General features: G+C 37.9%; 1 protein-coding gene across 4 annotated transcripts in view; it reads right to left on the bottom strand.

The window, feature by feature from the left end:
- Positions 1 to 18,508, bottom strand: part of ALG9 (ALG9 alpha-1,2-mannosyltransferase) — a 222,550-nt gene that overhangs the window by 154,752 nt on the left and 49,290 nt on the right. For all 4 annotated transcript variants that reach the window (XM_077112967.1, XM_077112969.1, XM_077112968.1 and 1 more), the window contains exons 4-7: positions 12,081 to 12,151; positions 4,623 to 4,711; positions 2,562 to 2,697; positions 107 to 194 (exon numbers count right to left, since the gene is read on the bottom strand). In XM_077112967.1, the coding sequence (XP_076969082.1) occupies positions 107 to 194; positions 2,562 to 2,697; positions 4,623 to 4,711; positions 12,081 to 12,151 (384 nt within the window). The remainder of the gene's footprint in view (positions 1 to 106; positions 195 to 2,561; positions 2,698 to 4,622; positions 4,712 to 12,080; positions 12,152 to 18,508) is intronic.

Here is an 18,508-nt window from a genome sequence, read left to right as displayed (position 1 = left end):
GATACACCTCTGGAAAACAGAATGAACTCCAAATGTTTCCCTTTCCTACATCAGAAGATGCTTTCATTATGATTTTAGAATAAAATGAGGAAAAAAGAAAACTCACCAGAAAAAGTATTAGGGCCACCAGTGACCAGTGAAAAAAACTCTTCCACCTGCGTTTCATGACCAGCAAATCAAAGGCAATAGGTAAACTATTTAACAGAGAAACAAAGCCGGGAGTTAAATAAAATACTTACAGAAAATATATACTCAAACACGTCTGATTCACACATATCTCATGCTGAACTGAGAATGAAAGTCTCTGCCAGTTACAAGTGAGGGAAGAAAGCTAGTATGTGAGAGGATGTCTTCTCAAGGATGTGCTGATCTCTTCACAGGACTCATCAAAGTTCTGTGCATTCCACAGATGCGCAAGAAACAGAAATACTGAGCTGCTGGAATGGACTGCATTGAATATATTTACGTATAAGGAACATTTAACGTATGCTAATTATGAGTAAATGTGCCCTACTGCCCTCTAATCTGTCAGATAAATATTAAACTCTCTGTTTCATGATTAGGATTTTAGTAATACAATATTTCAAGCTTTGACTTCAATTCTGATATATTCCCTACCAATACTATTTTATCTTCCTTTTACTTAACTTCCTCAAGCAAGTGGTATACATATGTTGTCTTCACTTCACTATTTCTTCCTTAAGGTCTTGCAGCAAGCTAATAAGACTGACCTAAGATCAACAGGAATCTCCTCTTGGCCAGGCCCAATATTTTCCACAAGCTTCATCTCCCCTTGTGTCTGCTGCATTGACATGAAAGATCTACTCCTCCTGTTCTTTCCTGGTCTCTTCCCTCAGCTTCTTTTTTTATTTCCTAACCCTTCACCACGGTCACATCTCCCCAAAATAAGCTTCTATTTTTCCTTCTCTACATCTATTTTCTCAGTAGATACTTCTACTCTTGTTGCACATTCACCTTCACATCCATGATTTCCAAATCTAAGACACTAGTCAGAGTCCTTACCCATGCTCTCAGGTCATAAAGAATTCTCTCCCAAAACTAATCTACTTACACAGAATCTATCCACATATCAATTACCCACTCAAATCTTACTTCCCCCATAAAATCTTTTCAGAACCAATTTCTTCCACCTCTGAATTCATATAGCATTACTTTTTTATCACTCATACAGCAATGTCATGAGCTGTCTACTGGACAGCTCTTCTATGATTTGAACTTCCACATTCTAAATTATGTAAATTTTGTATTAAAATTTTGTTTCTTTATTTTTTGCTCCCAAACTAGCCACGTTTCCATTAGACTCTGTATCCCTCCTTTCATAAGCCATAATACATTTATTTATTCATGTCTTTCTTTTTTTACTAAAATATAAAATTCTTAAATGCTAGTGGTAAATGAAAGCGAGGGGTAAGGGGTATAGTATGTATAATCTTTTTTTTTCTCTGTTATCGTTTTATTTATTTTTCTGTTGTCTTTTTATTTCTTTTTCTAAATCGATGCAAATGTTCTAAGAAATGATGAATATGCAATTATGTGATGATATTAAGAATTACTGATTGTATATGTAGAATGGAATGATATCTTAATGTTTTGTTTGTTAATTTTTTTTAATTAATAAAAAAAGTTAAAAAAATAAAATATAAAATTCTTAAGAGCAGGAACCATGACTGTCTTATTTATCACAACATCAGCAATGTCTAACCCAAAATAACTATTCAATTAATGACAAGATTGCTAACTGAATGATTGATTGTTACCCTGAAATCACTTATCTCACTTAAGGCAGACCAATCAAAATAAACCACCACCCAGAAGTTTTGGGGGAACTCAACAAAGTTCAATTAGATGGAGTAGAGAATGAAAGGAATGGAGGAACTGACAAGAGGCTAGAGAGGTAAAAAGAATAAGGATCATGTAAGGCCTTGTAAGCACATCAGAGTCTGGATATCATAGAGCAGAGGTCGAAAAACATTTTATGTAAAGGGCCTCAGAAAATATTTTAGATTCTGCAGGCAAAATAAGGGAAGAAAGAGTACAAAGGATGAGAAATATTATGGAACTTGGAAAAAAAGATGCTAGAGGCAAGAAAGCAAAAGGACTGAAAGAAGACTAAAATTTCAAGTCTGGATGACTGAGAAAATGGCATAATACACAGTGGTGCAATACAGAAAAAGCATCAGCTTTAGAGTCAGAAAGAAGTGGATTTAAAAGCAAGAATATCTCAAAGCAAGTTAATCAGCTTCTCAGAGTCTTATTTTCCATTTATAAAACATTAATAATTGTATTTTTCTTGCAGAATTGTTGCAAGGTTTGGGGATAAAGTTCATAAATGGTTTAAGCAAAGCCTAACATAGGATGCTTAATAATCACTATTTCAGTAGAATTAATTATAGTAATAAGCATTAGGAGAACATTCTTCCATTTTCAAGGTCCTTTGTAGGCTTAACTAATTCTTGTAACGTTAGGTCTTCCCAGAGAATACGGAGATATCCTAATATTTGCCAGTGATGGGAGGATGGGGAATTGTGTCAGTTTCTTACCCAAGAGCCGCACTGAATGGCCAGCCTAAGATAGCCCCAGCTGCTACTCCCAGCACAGCAATGGAAGTCTTGTCCATATACCATCCAGTCATGGCTATCAATGTAGTGTACATGCAGAAGCTACTAGGAAGGAATGCTGCAACAGCGAAGAAATTTAAAAAGGGGGGGGGAGGGAAAAATAGTTTCAGATTCATTAGGTATCAATTACTAAAAATTTACTTACCTTCCAAAAAAGCAATAATCAGGAATATGTTTTATTCAGTGGTACATCAGAAGGGGCATAATGTGGTGCTTCTTAAAAAAAAAGTTCAATGATTTTCTTATTTTCTCACTCCTATTTTGTAGGGCCTCTATTATACAATACTAACCATGCCATTCCTTTCCCGGACTATGCCCCAAATCCAAAACAGATTCCAGATTCCAGGTCCAGAGGAATACCCACTCCCTCCCCGGGTTATAGTTGCAAGCAGGGAATATGCTTCAAATGACTAGAGTTATTGATGACAATCTATGTCATGAATGAATCTTATTTTCTGACACCGTTCTCGTCCTAAACTGTAACTCATAGGAATTCTATGAAGTTTTCTCAATAGCTAAAAGTCGAACAGTAGTACCACTTTGCATCCTGCATTGACTGGCACAGTCTGGCTTTTAGCTAGCCCTGTAACTATTTCCCTCTAGCATAACCACCTCGTTGTACACAGCCAAGGTGTGATACTTCCAATGTTCATAGTAACATTGAACCAAAGTTTAATAAAAGTAGTCTACTTATATTTCTAGCCACTGAATAAAATTGCTGTCACAAGGCTACTCACAAAAAAAATTGTGCCTGTCCTGCTGCATAAAGCCTCTTTACATAGATAGCATTAGGGAAGAAAAATTATTACCAATTACAAGAACCCCAAATGAACAGGAAGTATGATTTCAGAAATTCAGAAGTTCTATATTAAAGGAAGCCTTCAACTAATCTGTGCCTTAACATCCTCAACTGAGATTACAAAAGTAAATATACTTGCAGGTATCTCCCACACATAAAAATCAATTTTAGAGGTGGCAAAGTAACTAAAGAAAAATGGTATATAACCTTCACAGATAAAGGCTAAACAACACTGGTGCCATCCAAAGCTGATGCCAATATAGAGCACAAGTTAGCAGAAGAATCTCAGATCTCACTCAATGAAAAGGGTACAATCTCATTTCAGACAGTAGATCTCAAAATTATTCAGGGGATGGAGCCCCAAAGTCCCTACAGAACAACATTAATTCTGATATAGTCATCAAAGGAAAGTTAATATAGAATTTTGTGCTAGATACAATTTTGTTTTTATATTAGATTTTGGTATACACAAGCAGAAATTAAAATTGAGACCATTATATCCAGGAAAAAATTTTCTGGAGAATTATGAACAGACTACCTTTACTCAATTTTGGTAGCAGGCTCAGCTCACAGAACATAAATTGTTCAATGGCAACATAAATTGTCTGAAAGACTTACTTTATATTAACTTTTTTTATTAACATTTTTATTCTAAATATCTAGAAGCATATTGTAAATGAGCCCAAGAGAAGATGCATACCTCTATAGAATACATCTCAAATAACAGGTAGGAAAAAGAACCATCAAGAGCAACATTTGTAGGCACAAAAAACTTCCCTGAGAAAAAGAAAACCATTTTCTCTCCCCTAACAGCAGAGAAAAGCTGTGGGTGGTTGCACTGTTTAGCTCTGTGGTGATAAAAGATACAATAATGTAAAAGGAAGCACCCTGGTGAGAACACCACCTCTACCACTTCTGAATCCTATGACTTTAAGTAAGTCATTTAACCATTCTGAGCTTCAAGTGTCCTACCTTCAAAAACCGGAGGTGTTTTTGAAAAAAAAAAAATCCTATTTATATCATAGGAGTGTTATAAAAGTCAATCAAGATAATGTGCTCATAGTGCTTTGCAAAATATTGGCATTTTATACAAATATAAACCACATCTTGGCAAAGACTTCCTTTCAATATAAGTGTGGAACATCTGTGGACTTGTTAGGCTTCTCACCCGCCCTTTTATTTACCTGCTGATGAGCAAAACATGCCAGTGCTAAGAACCAAGAAGGCTAGCATCATTCGACTCACATGCAGCCCAAATTTCTTGCACACAGCCCTAAGAGAAAGACAAAGGCTATTAGCACAGCAAATTTTACGGACAGACATTTCAAATCAAAGAACAAAAACATGCCTGCATCACAGAAAATAGATCTAAAGTCAAATACAGGTTTGTCTCGACAGGTTTGTTAGCAATTTCAGGTTGATAAGAAACTCAAGCTTTCTTATTCCTGACATACTTATTCCCTATTTAAAGGGAATGTATACTTTATGTACGATTATGGCTATTATCAATAGGAAAACAACAGAATATAGTGGAAATATAATAAGCTTTGCATCCAGATGGGCACAAGCTCAAACTTTGGCTCTGCCACTTACTAGCAATGGGAACGTTGACTAGTTAGATAATCTCTCAGATTCCTCCTCTATAAATGAAGAAAATAAATAATAGCTACTCCATAAAGTTTCTATGAAGAAAATGCAAAACAAAGCACTTAGAAGACTGCCTGGCACACAGCTGCTTAATAAATTGTAGTTACTGGGAAAAAAGATTAAAAGAAACACCAAAATGTTATTACTGGTTACCTAAGTCAGCGTTTCTGAAACATAAGCAATTATACCACTTTTGGTTCTTCCTTGTGGGTTTCTTTAACTGCAAAAATTAGTTTTTGTTACTTTATTTAGTCAGTATTTGTTCAAATATATCCATGTTAACTATTTTCTTGATCAGATTCCTTATTGCACTTCAGAGTTTCTTCTGAAATAATTTTGCTTCTATCTAAGTATACCCTTTAGAAATTCCTTTAGTGAGACTCTACTAATGGTAAACTATAATTTTTTGTTTGTTAGGTTGGTTATTTTGTTTTTCGGTCTGGACAACCTCTAGTTAGCCCTTGATCTTAAAAGATGGTTTAGCTGAGAACACAACTTTAGGATGATGGTCATTTTCTCTCAACAATTTAAAGATTTTTTTTTTGTCTTCTGGTTTTTTGAGAAGTCTTCTGTCAATTTAACTACCTCACCCTGCTTTGTAGTATTCTATTAGTTCTCTGTCAACTTTTAAGATCTCCTTGTCCTTGGTAACTTACACAGTTTCATTAATTCTTTTTACTTATCCAGCTTGGGTTATGTAAGGCTTCCTGAATCTGTGAAGTAGCATTTTTCTTTTATCAATTTTGGAATATAGCTATCATTTCCCTGAATACTGCCTTTCCCTACTCTCTCTATCATTTCCTTCTAGAATCCGATGAAACATATACTAAATCTTTCAACTCTACCTTTCACATCTTTTTCTTAGTTTTTATTTATTAGAACAGTTGTAGGTCTACAGAAAAATCATGTATATACCCATCTCATAAACACACAATTTTCCCTGTTATTAAGATTCTGCATTAGTATGATACCTTTGTTACAACTGATGAAATACTATTACTATAATTATACTATTACAATAACCCATAGTTAACATTTAGGGATCCTTGTTTGTGTTTTACAGTTCTATGGTGGGCTTCTATTCTGGTAGATATGTACAATCTAAAATTTCCAATTTTATCCTCTTCCAAATACACAATTCAGTGGTGTTGTGCCTCTATTACCACCATCCATTGTCAAAACTTTTCAATTACCCCAAATAGAAACTTTTTATATTTAAATATTAACTCCCCATTATCCACCCTCATCAGGCCTCTGGCAACCTGTATTCTAGTTTGACTTTCTGAATCTGCTTATTTTGCTTTGTTCATGTAAGTGAGATGGTATATTTGTTCTTTTATTCAACATGATATCTTCAAGGTTCATCCGTGTTGTCATACGCATCAGGACTTCACTCCTTTTTACAGCTAAATAATATTCCATGGTATGTATATACCAATTTTGTTTACTCACTGATGGACATAAGTTGCTTCCACTTTTGGCAACTGCGAATAATGCTACTATGAACACTGATGTACAATTATCTGTTCAAGTCCCTGCTTTCAATTCTTTCGGTATATACCAGAAGTGTAATTACCAGTCATATGGTGTTCTAGTTTGCTAGCTGCCAGAAAGCAACACACCAGAGATGGATTGGCTTTTAATAAAAGGGGACTTATTTCATTAAAAACGTATAGTTCTTCAGAGAAAAGGCAGCCAACTTTCAACCTGAGGTTCTTTCTTACTCAGAAGGCACAGGGTGATCTCTGCTGGCCTTCTCTCCAGGCCTCTGGGTTCCAACAACTTTCCCCAGGGTGAGTCCCTTCTGCATCTCCAAAGGCCTGGGCTGAGCTGTGAGTGCTGAGATGAGGTATGCTGAGCCGCTTGGGCTCTGCTACCTTGAGCGCTCTCATTTAAGCTTCCAGCCAATTAAATCAAACATCATCCATTGCAGCAGGCACACCTCCTAGCCAACTGCAGGTATAATCAGCAACAAATGAGGTTCACGTGCCACTGGCTCATGTCCACAGCAATAGAACTAGGCACCTTCACCTGGGCAAGTTGACATCTGAACCTAACTACCACATATGGTAATTTTACACTCAACTTTCTGAGGAATTGGCAAAGTGTTTTCCACAGTGGTTGTGCAATTTTACATTCCTACCAACACTGCACAAGGATTCTACTTCTCCACAACCCCTCCAACAATGGTAATTTTCTGTTGTTTTTTTCTTTAATAGTAGCCATTTCTAGTGGGTAAATGGTGTCTTGTGGTTTTGATTTGCATTTCCCTGATGGTTAATGACATCGAGCATCTTTTCAAGTGTCTATTTGCTATCTGCATATTTTTAGAGGAATGTTTATTCAAGTCTTTTCCCCATTTTTAAATTGGGTTGTCTTTTTGTTAATTGAATTGTATGAGTCCTTTATATATTCTGGATCCTTGTCAAATACAAAGTTTCCAAATAATTTGTATGTTGTCCAAATATCCTGTATGTTGTCTTTCTACTTTCTTTATTTTCATTAGAGATGTGGGTTTACAGAAAAATTATATATAAAATATATACCAACCTATTATTAACATCTTGAATTGCTATGGTGCATTTGTTGCAACTGATGAAAGCACGAATTTATAATTGTACTATTAACTAAGGGTTCACTGTGTTGTGTAGTTTCATGGATTTTTAAAAATAATTATTATTCTAATTACATATATACAACCTAAAAGTCCCCCTTTTAACCACATTCAAATATATAAATCAGTGCTATTTTTTACATTCACAACATTATGCTACTATGACCATAATTCATTACCAAAACTTTTCCGTTATTTCAAACAGAAACCATATAATTTAACATTAGCTCCCTATTCCCTACTCCCACCCCATCCCCTGGTAACCTACAGTCTAAATACTGACTCTATGAGTTTTGCTTATTCTAATTATTTCATATAATATTTTTTGTGTCTGGCTTATTTCACTGAAATTGATTCTCCAAGGTTCATTCATGTTGTCACATGTATGAGAACTTCATTCCTTTTGATGGCTGAATAATATTCCATTGCATGTATATACCACATTTTGCTTACCCATTTATCAGGTAGTGAATACTTGGGTTGCTTCCACCTTTTGGTAATTGTGAATAATACCATTATGAACATTAGTGTGCAAATGATCTGAGTCCCTGCTTTCAATTTTTTGTGGTATACACCTAGTAATGGGCTTGCTAGGTCATATGGTAATTCTGTACTTAACTTTCTGAGGAAACACCAAACTGGCTTCTGCAGCAGCTGCACCATTTTACCTTCCCATCAGCAATCAATGAGTATTCCTATTTTTCTACATCTACTCCAACATGTGTAATTTTCTGCTTTTTGTAATATTAGCCATTCTAATGGGTGTGAAATGATATCTCATTGTCGTTTTGTTTGCATTTCCCTAATGACTAATAATGCAGAGCATCATTTCAAGTGCTTTTTGGTCATTTGTATATCTTCCTTGGAGAACTGTCTATTCAAGACGTTTGCCCATTTTTTTTGCCATTTAAATTGGGTTGTGTGACTTTTCGTTGTTGAGCTGATGGAATTCTTTGTATATTGTGGATATTAAACCCTTATTGGATACATGAGTTCCAAATATTTTCTCACATTGTGTAGGTTGTTGTTTGACTTTCATGATAAAATCCTTTGATAGCTATGTTTTTCTTTTGTTGCTTGGACTCTGGGTGTAAAGTCTAAGAAAACATTTCCTAATAAAAGGTCCTGATGCTTCCCTAGGTTTTTTTCTAGGAGTTTTATAATTCTGGCTCTTAAATTTAGGTCTCTGATCCATTTTGCATTGATTTTTATATATGGTGTGAGGTACAAGCCCAATTCATTCCTTTGTATATGGCTATCCAGTTCTTCCAGTACCATTTGTTGAAGAGACTATTTCCTCATTGAGTGGACTTGGCATTCTTTCAAAAATCAGTTGGTCACAGGTGTGAGGATTTATATGTGAACTCTCAGTTCAATTCCATTGGTCGATATGTCTGTTCTTGTGCCAGTACCACACTGTTTTGATTACTATAGCTTTATAATAAGTTTTACAATCAGAAAATGTGACTCCTTAGCTTTATTATTCTTTTTCAAGATGTTTTTGGCTATTTGGGACCCCTTGCTCTTCTTTACAAATTTGATAGGCTTTTCCTTTTCTGTAAAGAAGACTGTTGAAATTTTGAGTAGAATTATGTTGAATCTATGAATCACACAGGGCAAAAATGACATCTTAACAATATTTAGTCTTCCAGTCCATAAACATAGATTATGCTTCCACTTATTTGAATCTTAATTTTTCAATAATGTTTTTAGTTTTCCATGTAGACATTCTTTACATCCTTTGTTAAATTTATTCCTAGATATTTGATTATTTTAGATGCTATCGTAAATGGAATTTTTTTCTTGATTTCTTCTTCTGATTGTTCATTATTAGTATATAGAGACACCACTGATTTTTCTGTGTTCATTGTGCACCCCACCACTTAGCTGAATTCATTTATTAGCTCTAGCAACATTGTTGTGGATTTTTAGGATTTTCTATATATATAGGATCATGTCACCTTCAAAGAGGGAAAGTTTTTCTTCCTTTCCAGTATAGATGTCTTTTATTTCTTTTTCTTATCTAACTGCTCTAGCTAGAACTTACAGTACAATTTTGAAAAACAGTGATGACAGTGGCACCCTTGTGTTGTTCCTGATCTCAGAATAAAAGCTTTCTGGCTTTTAAACATTTCTTATTCACTTCCTTATTTCTTTTTTTTTTTTTTGTCTTGCCATATGGCATTCTGAATAATTTCTTCAAATCAATCATCCAGTTTACTAGCTTATTATCAGCAGTGTGTAATCTGTTGTATAAAATTTCCACGAGGTTTTTAATTTTTGTTTTTTATTTTAATGCAATTTTATTGATATATATTATATATTCACATACTATGTAATCATCCAAAGTTTACAATCAATTGTTTACAGTATCATCATATAGATGTGCATTTACCATCACAACTGACTTTTTTTTCTTTTTTTGTGAAAAATAACATATATACAAAAGAGCAATAAATTTCAAGGCACACCACAATTAGTTGTAGAACAGATTTCAGAGTTTGACATGGGTTACAATTCCACAATTTTAGGTTTTTACTACTAGCTGCTCCAAGACACTGGAGACAAAAAAATATATATCAATATAATGATTCAGTACTCATGCTCATTTGTTAAACCCTACACCTTCTCTGTATAATTCCACCATTGCCTTCGATCTTCCTCCCACTCTTTAGGAGTTAACCCTAAATAATTTAGGGTTATTTGGGCTATGTCCATTCTAACTTTTTCATGTTGGACGGGTGTGTCACTACTATGGGGTAGGGAGATGGAACTAGCTGATGTTCTGGAGAGGCTGGCCTCTCTGCATTTCAGGGCGTATCTGGTCTAGGGACCCATCTGAAGGTTGTAGGTTTCTGGAAAGTAACCCTAGCACAAGAAACATTTGTAGAATCTTATATACTGCCCTAAGTGTTCTTTAGGGTTGACAGAAATGGTTTTGACTGTTGTTCGGCAAACTGCAATGTCTAATTGAAGTTTGCATAAGAATAGCCTCCAGAGTAGTCCACTGGGTTTCTGTTTTTGTTTTTCGTATGCTGTATGGTGGGGTCACATTTCATTATTTTCCTATGTGAGCATCCCATTATTGCAGCACCATTCTTTGAGTTTTTGTTTGCTTTGCCTATTTATTTGTTTTCTGGGGAAGTGCGGGGACCGTGAATTGAACCCGGGTCTCCTGCATCGGAGGTGAGAATTCTACCACTGAACTACCCTTGCACCCCCTCCAATGGGTTTTAAATATCAATTATTACATTTTCATTTCTAGAAATTTTGTTTTGGTCATTTACAACTCTGCTGGTTATTTTATTTCTTGTTTCTTCTTCATGTTTTCAATTCCCTCCTTTATTTCTTTAAATATATTAAATATGCCTATTTTATATTATTATTTTAATAATTCCTAATAAATGAAGTCTTTCAGATCAGTTTTCTTTTGATTGTTATTTCTCCTAGCTCTCACTCATGACATCTTTTTCCCTTCTGTGCTATGGGATTCATTTTTACTATAATCTGTTTGTTGGAACATCATCTGTGGAAATTCTTTGATACCTGGCTCAAGAATCCACTTCTGTAGAGAAATTTTACATTTGCTTTTTGCAAGATATCTGCAGCACTAGCAACCCAGAACATTTAGAATAAATTCTCAGCTTGGGATTTTGGGGATTATTTGGGTGATTTGAATTCATGTCCAAATCCATATAAAGGCTAAATTATAGTTACAATCCTCAGAGGTGGCACTGGCTTTTTTTTCTCCCCTCCTCCCCTCTACCCAGAGTCAAAATTAAAGATTTTTTTTTTAATCTGACATCTATGGCTATTTTGTAATGGGAAGACTTTTAATAATGATTAAAAAACCATATACATTTTAAAACTTTATTAAAATGTCTGCTAGCTGTCATGTAAAAAAGGGTACTGCAACTATTATTATTGAATTATTAAATATTTAATGGTTCCACTAATATTCAACCAACCAACAGCTACTTATTGAATGGCAATTCACTAGGTGTAAATAAGAGCAGAGAGTCCCACGCTAGAAATAGTCTCCTACCAGCTAAGCTCTGGGAAAACAGATAAAACATGACCTTAGGTCTCAGGGCTAAAAATGAGTTTCTATTAAATCCTACCAAGTAAAGAATCAGTTAGATAAATATGAGCAGAATTAAAATTAATAATATAGGAGTCAGGTATATATACGCCTCAGGAAAAGAAAATGATAATAAGAAGTATTTCTCTCCAACGTTTTCAAACAAGTCACACTTCTTATATAATATTAGCAGCTAGAAACTGTTTTCTATTTGTAAGCAAAATTTCAACTATCAAAGAGAATAATCTAAGTTATACCGGGTCTCCTCTTAGTACTTTTAGAAGCAAAACTTCTACTCACTTGTAAAAGTAAAGTTCACAGATACAGCTCACAAAAGCCAGGAGACATCGCAAAAAATAAAAGACAAGAATCTGAAAGAAACCCAGAATGAAAAAGCAGAAGTCAGAAACAAGTGACAAAAACTCCTAAAAATGAAACCACTTTTGTTTCTTCTTAATAACCTTATTAATTGGTAAAATCATTTTGAAAAACAATACGTATCAAGAACTATAAAAATTTTCATAGCCCTAGACTTGGTACACGTACTTCTACAACTCTAGCTCACAGAAATAACGCATGCTATTATAACTCATTATATCAATATCAAATATCAAATAACTCATATCAAAATATGGGTAGGAAAGCTCTCTTTAAATGTTAACTGAAGCACTACTAATTTTAGTAGGTTCTTTTTTAAACTATAAAATGTCCAAATATAGGGAAACAAGTAAATCATGCCACATCTATTTCACAGAATATTATACAGATGTTAAATTTATGGTTATGAAGATGGTAGGAAAGTTCTTACCATAAAATGCTCATTCATTCAACAAACATTTCTTAAACAACGATAAGGTGTCAGGCATTGATTATTACAAAGCAGTAAGTGAAAATGCATACTACTATATTATTTATACACCAGAGTTACAGCTAAAGAAACTATATGCATATGAAAAGACTGGAAATCAAAATAATGAAATTGTAAAAGTAGCTATATTGGCCTGGTAGGATTTAGGTGAGTAATTTTCCTCCTATCTTCCAAACTTTTGTAGTATGGTTTCATTAATTTTATAATTAAGAGCATCAATTTTTTAAAATAACAGGGTTATATAAAACAGCTATTACATTACAGTATACTTAGTTAAGGCTTAAGAGCAGTGAATTCCCCAGAACATAAGCACTACTTAAATATGCAGTATGATTAATATATGTGCATATAACTTAGAGATACTTTCCATTTTCATCACAATAAACCAAAAATTCCAAAGCGAGTTGAATAAAGTAACCCAGGGCGGGCCACGGTGGCTCAGCAGGTAAGAGTGCTTGCCTGCCATGCCTGAGGACCCGGGTTCGATTCCCGGTGCCTGCCCATGTAGAAAAAAAGAAAAAAAAAAGTAACCCAGTACATTCCCTGATTCATTGATAACAAATATACTGAGAATTCTGGCAAGATGGCTGAATAGAATAGGCAGAACTCACTCCTCCACCATAAAACAACTACTGAACAGGCAGAAAACAAACAAAGCAGCAGTTTTGGAGTTGGGGTGACCAGGAGGACCTCAGCATTATATAAGGAAGACCTTGAAAGTAGAACTGAGAAATTGGGCTGAGTGTATTCAATCATGATCATCCCTAAGGTCCGCTGCCATGTAGCCGAAAAGAGCAAACCTCTACTTCAGAGAGGTGGGGGGGAGGCAATCCCCTCAGACCTGCAGCCTAGCATTCTTCCACGGGAATTCAGGAGCCAGTAGACTCATTTTAGCCACATACAGAGAGATCCTGCTGTGGTGCCCAGTACCTACCCCCATTCCTGTGGCAGGTTGCCATGGATGCCCCCAAGGCACTTGATTTTTCAGTAATTCCCAGCCAAACCAAGGCCAGAGCCTATCTCAGGGGGAGCAGCCCTTTTTACAGTCTGTTGGAGGCTGGACAGAGATGCAGATTACCAGTCTGTACTTTCCCATCTTCCCAGCATACAGTGCTCTTGGGCCACCTCTTCCCCCTGACCCCACCTCCCCCCCACAACCCCACCTCTTCCCCGCTGCGACAGCCTGCTAGGGAGACACAAGACAAGGAAGAAAATCCAGCAAGGCAGCAGGCTCTCATGTGTGCTGGAAGCCTCCAGCTCTGGGGGTTGGAGGATTGGGAGGTTTGAATTCACTAGCCAGCAGCTGGCACAGGAGTGTTCTCCTTTTCAGCAGCCAGCAAGATTGCCTTGGGGGTGAGTGAAGGGCTCCTGGCATTGCAGTACAGCTGCCTGGCCCCTGCTTCTCTGTTCCTGTATGCAGTGAGTGCCCTGAGCCCCTGTGTATTAAAGATGAGGCAGCCCTGTGAGGTTGGTGCTTTTATCACTCCCATCTCACAGGTGGAGAAAAGAGAGACAAAGGGACTTGTCTGAGGCCACACGGCTGGGAAGTGGCAGGGCTGAGATTTGAACCCAGGCAGGCTGGCAGCCGAGGAACTGTTCCTAAGCACTCTACGGCCATGAGGCTGGGATGTTAACACAGATCTGACCCCAGCCTACCCAACCTTCACCCTCTCTCTTGGAGGCAGGCAGGGCAACTCCCAATAGCTCCAATTTGCAGATGGGAATACTGAGTTCTCCACAGTCACACTGTGGGGTTTCCCCTCTGTTAATCAGCAGCCCTCTAGCCGGAGCAAGAAGCCACCATTCTTCGGGAATCCATCCCCTCCCTGAATCTCATTTTCTTAATCTGTAAAACAGGCACAATGACAAGAGCCACCTTGTAGGATTGGGACAAGAATTTATCATGCAAATCCATGGGAAAGAAAAAAAAAAATCTCTTGCATAGAACTGACACCTGAGGAATCGAGCTGTTCTTATCATCTAAGGAAAAAATACATCTAGTGGGTCATCTTTAAATTCCTCAGTGTTTCTCCTACTCCAGTGTCTCTGGAGACACAAACAGCCAGTCCCTCAGGGGCTTTGACCTGTGCTATCCAATCTGATAGCACTAGCCCATGTGGCTATTGATCACTGAAATACAACTATTCTAAACTGGGGTGAGCCATGGGTGTAAAATACACATCGGTTTTCAAAGACTGAGTATAAAAAAGAACATAAGATATATTATTCACAATTTAAAAAAATATTGGTAATTATCTGTTGAAACAGTAACATTCTGGATAGAAACAAATAGCATCTTGTGGGCCAACTGTCCAATTGGTTCTGCTCCGCATCTCCCTCTCCTCCCAAGGGAAGGGCTTCCCAGATTCACTGAAGTCCAGGCGCCCACAACAGCCTGCCACAGGGATGGGGGTAGGCACTGGGCATCACAGCAGGACTGCTGCATGTGGCTAAGATGAGTCTACTGTCTCCTGGGTTCCTGCACAAGAATGCTAGGCTGTGGCTCTGAGAAGATTGCCTCCCCCACCTCTTTGAAGTAGAAATTTGCTGTTTTTTGGCTACACAGCAGCGGACTTTAGGGATGATCATGACTGAAAACACTCAGCCCAATTTCTCAGTCCTAGTTTCTCCACTTTCCCTTCCAGGTCTTCCTTATATAATGCTGCAGCCCAGACTCTTTCCACACAGGAATCTGAGAATAATGAGTCCCATTGAACCTACAAGGTGGAGTCTTTGCCATATGCACAGTGCCCACCCCCAGAGCTGGAGGCTTCGGGCACACATGAGGGCCCGCAGCCTTGACTGGACTTTCACCTTGTCTTTTCCCTCTCCCCTCTGTCACAGTGGGGGAGAGGTAGGGCTGTGGGAGAGAGGTGAGGTCACGGGGAAGAGGTGGCCCAGAGCTGGGAAGATGGGGAAAGTACAGACTGGCAACCTGCATCTCTGTCCAGCCTCCAACAGACTGTAAAAAGGGGCTGCTCCCCCACAAAGAGGCTCTCGCCTTGGTTTGGCTGGGAATTACTGACAAACCAAGTGCCAAAGAGAACCTTCAACACAAACCCAAGCAAAAACAAAATATTAGATGAGCAAGGGAAACCAACTTTCAAAATAACCTTATCAAGATAATCAAATATGGGATTTCCAGGAAGATGGCCAAATAGAGTAGCATAAGATTAGCCCTGCTCCATGGAAAAGTTAGAGAAGGGACAGGAAGGTGACGGAGGCGGTGCTTTGGGAGTGCAGCTGACCTGGGAGAGGCTTCTGCACCACATGGGGCAGCTCTGACTGCAGAGGCCGAGGAACTGAGAGGGAAAAAGCTGGAGCATGGTATGGAGGACCAGAGCCACAGAGCCCGCGGGAGTGCACAGACAGGAGCCAGGGACTAGGAAGCAAGCCAGGTCATGTTCCTTTGGCACACTACCCTCACCAGCACAGCCCCATGACCAGTGACTCACCCCACAATGAACGCACCGAAACCCCATCACCTGCTCCCACTCCCTGCACTTCAGGCACCCCACCAGCCCCCAGTGCACATACCTGTACCACACCCCCACCCCAAGTGCAGCCAAACACACCTCTCCTGCACCTCTCCTGAGCACTACCTCCCCCTCCCTGTTCCCTGCCCACTGTTGCCAGCGCATAAAGGTTGCAGGCGCTAACCTCCATACCTAGGCTACCTCTGCCCCCTACCCATAGTGTTACACAGCCTCTTTCCGCTCCCCCTGAGCTCTGCATACCAGTTTATGGTACTCATAGGCCCACGCACACCAACGGGGCCCCAATCACGTCTTTCAGCTCTGGGAACCACACTTTACAGCAGTCCTAGAATTGCACATGCGCATGGCCCTCAGGACACTTCCCAATTCTGGGAAAGTGATGACCTGTGCAGCTGGGTCCCATCTGGCCCAAATGCACAAAAGCATAATGCTGACCTGCTGCCAAAGCTCCATGCATATGTACAAAGGGCCCCATGCCTTAGACCAGCACAAATCCGGGTTATGCTCCCCAGACTAGTGCACCCACACAGCTATATCTGTGTGGACGCCCTGGCTGCTGGGTGTCCACATTTGCAAGCATCAGCATAACATCCCCAATCTCACCTATACCTGCCTGAAATAAATGACCACACTGAGTATCACATTTTATGCCCTGATCCCTGTTGTACAACCATTCCGCAAACACAAGGCCTTAGACTACTGAAAGAAATCAACTCCCAAAGTAAATCAATCAATATATTTACATGCCACGAAGACAGCAGATCACTAAAGATGTCACAATGCAGATATATAGCTCTGCCTAATGACCAAATTAAAACATCAGGAGACACAGACGTTGAGAACAACTACTCAAAGATGTTCATACAACTCTACTTAATAAAATAAGTGGGAGAGCAAATGACATGAAGAAGATCAAGAAGATAGTACAAGAGCATAAAGAGGAATCTGAAAGAATAAATTAAGAAATAGCAGATATCACAGAGACTAAAGACTATGTTGATCAAATAAAAAACATACTAGAGGTGCACAACACCAGATTTGAAAAGACAGAAGAAAGAATAAGTGATATAGAGAATAGGATAACTGACTTCACATCAAATGGCAAAAAAGATGGGAAAAAATGAATTGTATCTCAGGGAAATGATAGACAAAAAGAAGGGCACAAATATAAGAATCAATGGTGTCCCTGAAGGAGAAGAGAGGAGTATAGGGCTAGGAAGAGTGGTTGAGGATATAATGGGAGAAAACTTTCCAACCCTCATAAAGGACATAAATTACAATCAAAGAAGCCTAATGAACTCCAAACAGAATAAATTCAAATATGCCTTCCCCAAGGCACATCTAATCAGTCTGTCAGATGTGGAAGAGAAGCAGAAAATCCTGAAAGCAGCAAGAGGAAAACAATCTACTACACACAAGGGAAACCAAATAAGACTGAGTTCAGACTACTCAACTAGCCACCTGGAGGCAAGAAGGCAGTGATAACGATATATTCAAGATCCTGAAAGAGAAAGGCTTCCAGCCAAGAATTCTGTACCCAGCCAAACTGTCCTTCAAAATTGAGGGAGAGATTAAAGTTCTCACAGGCAAAGAAGTCCTGAAAGAATCTGTCAACAAGAGATTAGCCCTACAAGAAATATAAAAAGGAGTTCTGCTGGCTGAAAGAAAAAAAGACAGGCAAGAGAGGTCTGGAGGAGGGCACAGAATTGAAGGCTACCATTAAGGGCAATTTAAAGGATACAAAGAGAAACAGGGAAAAGAATATATATATCTGACAAATAAAATAAAAAAGATAAGATGGTGGAATCAAGAAATACCTTTTCAGAAATAACTTTGAATGTTAAGGGACTAAACTTACCAACTAAAAGATACAGATTAGCGGAATGTATTAAGAAACATAATCCAGCTATATGCTGCTTACAAGAGACTCATCTTAGACACAAGGATACAAATTGATTGAAAGTGAAAGGATGGAAAACGATTTTCCACACAAGTTGTAACCAAAAGAAAACAGAAGTAGCTATACTAATATCAGACAAAGTACACTTTAAATGTAAAGACATCATAAGAGACAAAGAAGGACACTATATACTAATTAAAGGGTCAATTCACCAAGAAGATATAACAGTCATAAATGTTTATGCTCCCAATCAAGGAACTTTAAAGTACATGAGACATTGTCAAAACTGAAGGGAGCAATAGATGTGTCAACAATAATAGTAGGAGACTTCAATACACAACTCTCCTCTATAGACAGAACAACCAGACAGAAGATCAACAAAGAAATAGAGACATTAAATAACTTGATAAAAAGATTGGACATAACAGACATATATAGGTCATTGTACCCCAAAACACAAGGA

This window comes from Tamandua tetradactyla, chromosome 8 (assembly GCF_023851605.1).
Source record: "Tamandua tetradactyla isolate mTamTet1 chromosome 8, mTamTet1.pri, whole genome shotgun sequence".
In the NCBI taxonomy this organism is placed as follows: Eukaryota; Metazoa; Chordata; class Mammalia; order Pilosa; family Myrmecophagidae; genus Tamandua; species Tamandua tetradactyla.
The sequence above is the reverse complement of the archived record's forward strand: the minus strand, read 5'-3'. Positions and strand labels throughout refer to the sequence as shown.